General features: G+C 33.8%; 1 protein-coding gene across 1 annotated transcript; it reads right to left on the bottom strand.

The window, feature by feature from the left end:
- Positions 1-1,223: 1,223 nt before the first annotated feature.
- On the bottom strand, positions 1,224-2,439 carry LOC124537976 (putative nuclease HARBI1). The gene has a single exon (XM_047114976.1). It carries the CDS (start codon positions 2,210-2,212, stop codon positions 1,406-1,408), a length of 807 nt encoding a protein of 268 aa, XP_046970932.1. The 5' UTR covers positions 2,213-2,439; the 3' UTR covers positions 1,224-1,405.
- Between the last annotated feature and the right edge of the window lie 3,264 nt (positions 2,440-5,703).

Below are 5,703 nucleotides of genomic sequence, written 5' to 3'. Positions count from 1 at the left end.
AAATACGAAGGCTTAAAAAAAAACATTAAAAAAAATCCTCTCTGCGGAGGCAAGAAATGTATAAAACCGGAGGGGGCCCTTCGAATGCTCCTGAGTTTAATGAAATTGAGGAAAAGGTGCTTAGCATGTGTTCAAACATAAAAGGCCTTAAAGCACGTCATGACAGTGATACTATTTCAGGTAGGTGCTTATGTATGTAAAGAATTTTTGAATGAATCTCCAAGTATGTGCCTGTCCCAAAACAGAACCTAACACTTCTAAAAATATTTTTCAGAACCTATTCCTGTCGGAGAAATTTTGGACCAGTTTAATGCTGATATTCAAATATCAAACATAAATGAAAATATATCTCAAACTAGTCTAGTAAATGACTCGGCATAAAGGTATGTAAAGTATACAAGGTATTTTTCACATCAAATTATCACACACAGATAGTGCCTTAGAATCCGGTCCACTGTGCAATAGCTTGTAATTAAAATTCCAATATTGTGATTAATTTTATTTATTTTGTTCCTTTTTAGATAATATGGATAAGTCAATAATTCTAGAAATCGTCGAGGACAATGACACCCAAAAAGGTAATTATAAATTTCTCTTGAACTCCACACTGCGGACTATGAACTGTTCTCCATAATAATAAAACTATAATATTTAATGTTTGCCATGTTTGATGACATTACGAAAATGATACCAAAGTGGTGATGTTTACAATTTTATTTTAGTAACTGATTGTGTTTAGAATTAGTAATATTTTTAATGCTTTCAGAAAATAATTGGAACAAATGGCACCCAAAGACCTTGAAAAGAAGGGTGTCAAATGTTTTAAAAACAAACACAGCGACAAAAGCAAGTGTCACCTCCAAGCTAGACAAATTAAGTGAAGTTCGCTTGGAACTTGTACAGTTGCAAATGGAGACTGCCAGAAAAGAAACGAAATTCAAAGAAGAGGAACATAAATTAAAAATGCAACATTAACATAATGATGAGAAGAGAAAGCAAGAAATACATGCTTTATTGCTTCAAAAATTAAATCATGCATCCGCACCAAGTCAAATATTTGATAATATTTAATTATGATTTTTGTTTAGTTATAAATAGTTAAAACATTACTTATAATATTTGGTTGTGATTATAGTTTGAAATAAAAATTATTTTGTCTTTAATTTTGTATTTATTTATTTATTATGATGAACAACATTACCCAATGAATGTATTTTCTGTAAAAGAGACATACATATCTATAACAAAGTATAGTTAAGTGAAACTAAAATTTTACTGATAGAAGTTATTATTTAATGTTTCTTTTTAATTTTAATGTTATATAAACATTTGATACCACATCTTCTACATAAACATAATTAACTTAAACTTAAAGAATGAAAATATTGTAATATAATATTCCTAGTCAGATATCAGGTCTTTCTTCACCACTGGGCATAACAGTGTTGTGAGGGAACAACGCCTCAGGAGGAATTTGAACATCTGGATTTTCTGGTGGTTCATCTTCATTTTTTATCCTTGCCAAATTGTGCAGAACAGCGCATGCTACAATAACATCTTGAGCAAGTGGAAGTTTACATCTTAAACCAATGCTCAAAACTGGGAAACGTCTCTTCCACACACCAAAACATCTCTCAATAACATTTCTTGTTCGGATTTGTGACTCACTATACAAACTTTGAGCTTGTGAATTTGGTTCGTGGAAAGGGGTCAGCAAGTACCTGCTTAGCTCGTAGCCACTGTCCCCAAGTATTATTCCATTGCCAAATTCACTATTCTCAAATTTAAATTTGGCTGATGAGTTAGCAAATATTGTGCTGTCATGAGTGGAACCAGGCCACCGTGCAACTATGTCTTGAAATATTAATTCAGCTGAACACATTGCCTGCACATTAAACGAAAAAAAGCTTTTTCTATTTCTGAATTCCTCGGCTGTGTTTCCCCCAGGTGACTGAATCCTTATGTGAGTGCAATCTATAGCTGAAACCACTTGAGGGAATCTAGCTATTTTATAAAATTCTTCTTGGGTTTTCTTTATTTCTACTTGACTTCTTGGTAACTTAATATAAGTTTTCCTCAATGACGCTATAGCATCAACACATTTGTTTATGATACGGCATGCAGTGGAATTATGAACGCCTCCGAAATCACCTACAGTGATGTAAAAACTCCCAGTTGCAAAGAATCTTAATGTAATCAGCAGTTGCAACATGGGTGGAATGCACTGGTTTCCGAAACATTAAACATACATTTTCTCGTCAACATAGATAAAAGGCGCGGCCGACAGCTTCCAGTGTTTCAGAAACTTACCTTTGCGTTTTCGTCTCGATTTTATCTTTTATCAGGAACAGTAAATATTGTACAGATTCTTTAGAAAGTCTGAATCGACGATGGAATTCTGTTGAATCCCACATATTATAATGGTCAGCCCTCGACCTTATAATTCTTTCCTTTCTTTCATTTGAATTACGGTTAATATCAATGCTATCGAAAATATCCATTTTTAATTATTGCATTTGTAACTTAATTCTAAAATATGAAACCTAACGTCAAACTTTCAACAATTAAAAATCAACGTCTTTTTCAACGTTTATCTATGGAATAGCGGTTATCGGGCCGTTAAAGGGTCAGATAGACTTATTCCTTCGATAATGGAATTACTCGTCGAATAAAGTCTATCTGACGATTGAACAACTGGTTTTTTGGCTATCGGTCGAATAAACGCTATCTGTATGTTTATCTGAGGATTGAAAAATCGGCCCTAAATGTATTATTCACTAACCCAGTAAATATTTGCTGGAATATATAATGAATATAGAAATTATTGCAATTGAAATTTTGAAAACGAATTGTGAATCCAAACAAATACTGAATTATATAGAATTGGTAACCACCACTCTTGTTTCACTGGAATTTATTAAATGTGACCAACATAAAGTTAAATTAAAATAATTTCTTTTAAAAAAAAGCATACATCTAGTAATTTTTAATTGGTGCAAAGATGTTAGCAATTTGTTATGTGGCAAAAACACAGTTTATGATGAGAACGACCAAATAAAACAATTAGCTCATAATTACTATGTACGCCATAAAATTAGAAATAAATAAATATTTTCTAGAAAAATAATGTTTTTGTTTATTCATAATATTAAAGTAACCGGTATTGGAAATATATTCATGTATTTATCGGATGACTTTTTTACTGTCGGGAAAATAAAGAGTGATTCTAGACCTTAAATACAACTTTTTCTATTGTTCCCATAGAAAAAGTTGTATTTGAGGTCTAGAATCACTCTCTGTAATTTCTCGACGGTAAAAAGTCATCCTGTCTATGTAGGTAGCTTGGTACGATACGTCTGTGTGTGTGTGTGTGTATTTACTACTAAGTAGTATGGGGTCAGGGAACTAGATGGCGGTATAAAATACAAAATCGAGAGATGGCTATCTATACGTAGTACTTATACTCATCAATGTAGAAAATGACAACAGTGCTGATGGTTTCCCTAACTTAAAAAATGCTGTATTAAGTTTTTTCAGAGAACACTCGAATGGGATACTTACGGCAAACGCTATTTCGATAGCAGTTCATTGTAAAACTTTGAGTGATAATTATCACTTGATTATAATCAGACTTAGCTTTTGTTTGATTCCCACGCGCGTGGTGAGCTACTGCTCCTATTAATGGCACCGCTTGTTGCATAGATTTAGTGATCTAGACGACTTGCATGCCATTTTACGTAGCAGATTTTGTGTCACCAAATAAAGTGCCAGAAGGAAGCTTTCGGGTAAATCTCAATGTATTCTCATTAACATCATTAATTATAGCTCGAGAAATACAAAATCAATCGTTTGCGTCGCAATTACAACAATCTATCCCCTCATCCGATAATACATACTAGTAATCCCCTAGAAAAAACAGCACAAGTAATTCAGTTACTCCCAAAAACTATTCCAGTAACATCAAACCATTAGTCTCCCCCCGTCCGCAGTCGAAAGAACGCGTCGAATAAGTCGCTCCGCAATCGAGATACGCAGTTTTAAACTTTAAAAATCCACAAAATTGGTAAAACCGTTCAGAATTTTGTGAAAGTGGTGTCAAAAGGTGTGGATTAATACCTGCATAAACTGCAAAAGAGCCAAGCTCGAAAACACAAACCACAATGCTTTCAGCTCTGACTACCCAATTCGCAAGAAATGGGACGCTATAGCAAAGTCACAAAAAAACAGCCGTCAACAACACAAACATGGATGATGAAAACGGGGATGACATTATAATAATAAAAGTAGCTGATGTCATCTCTAAACAAGCATATATTCAGTCTACGGCGACCTTGAAAAAACTTCCCAACCCAAGAGCCTGGCATCTACCCGAGCTACAACAAAGAGAAAACCACTACAAAAATTCTCTGCAGGGCTAAGATGATTCCTTGCCTTGGACAAAATTACATGCGGCGCTCAAGGGAAGTGGAAGAACAAAAATTACGATTCGATCAAATAAAATTTATGTATGCTTGACTGTAATATAATGAACTATATTAAGATAGGCATATAATTATATAAAAGAAAATGAAAATTATAAATGTTAGAAATAGTGTAATAATAATTTAGAAATGTAAGTAAAATAAAACTAGAATAAGATTATGCTTGGGAATGCAAATTGAAAAGATTAAGAAATAAAATACTGTAAATAAAACAATAGATAAGAAAATAAGATACAAATAATGTATTGCAAAAAAAATGTATGTCAGTAACGTAGGTGAATAAAAACCGATGGACACATTTATTTCCCCGTGTAAAAATAAAATAGAGAAATAAAATGAAAGATTAGATAAATAGTAAAATGTACAAGTGGGAGTCCCACCCACTACAATGAAAAAATGAATGACAAAAAAGAGGCGGTATAAAAGTGCGAGAGGCATAAAAGACAACTAGAATGACTGACCTTTGAAAATACAGGCTCCGATTATGTTGGAGGTAGCAGTATAAAAAAAAAAAGAAATCATCAAACCATTCTCCGCTACCAGTCAATGACTCTTTGGGTGGCATTTATATCGAATAAACAAGCATGCTCCAAAATATAGATGATAATGTACCAAATTTAGAAAGTGTTGTAAATATGAATATCTCTTCTACAGATGATGCAATGAGATTAGCCATCATCTAAAGAAAACTGCACCATCCTTAAATTTGGAGCGTGAACGTCGTATGGAGGAATTGTGTTGGTATTTTCTTTTTCCAAATGGCAAAAATGACTTTGGCGTGGAAAGAAACAATGCGTGACACCCCCCCCCCCCATGACTTCTTCCAAATTCGGATAATGAGTGTTGCCAAGAGGTTCAAAAGAAATGATTATTTATTTTATGCTCTATCCATTGTTGAATATTTTCGTGCTAAGTCAAATGTATCTGTGTCATGTAGAATGCGACAAGGTAATGGAGAGGAAACACCAAAAGGACTTGTGGATAACATGCATCTTACAATGAGAAATATTCGAGGATCGGCGTCATATTGGCAGAAATGTTGTTCTGAATTAATTGCAACGGTTAGAAGTTTAGGGCCTCCCACGTGGTTTTTGACATTTTCCTGCAATGATTTAAATTGGTCAGATATGATAAAAGCGTTGCTTATTGCTGACGGAGACAACATCGATGACGCCGAACGTCTGTCTTTCCCAGAGCGCTTGAATCTAGTGCAAAAACACCC

This window comes from Vanessa cardui, chromosome 19, assembly GCF_905220365.1.
Source record: "Vanessa cardui chromosome 19, ilVanCard2.1, whole genome shotgun sequence".
Lineage (NCBI taxonomy): Eukaryota > Metazoa > Arthropoda > Insecta > Lepidoptera > Nymphalidae > Vanessa > Vanessa cardui.
Note: the sequence above shows the minus strand (reverse complement) of the source record. Positions and strands in the feature narration are given on the sequence as shown.

Excerpts from the sequence above, each read along its gene's own strand:
- LOC124537976 (XM_047114976.1), bottom strand. The coding sequence starts at position 2,212 with ATGTTGCAACTGCTGATTACATTAAGATTCTTTGCAACTGGGAGTTTT.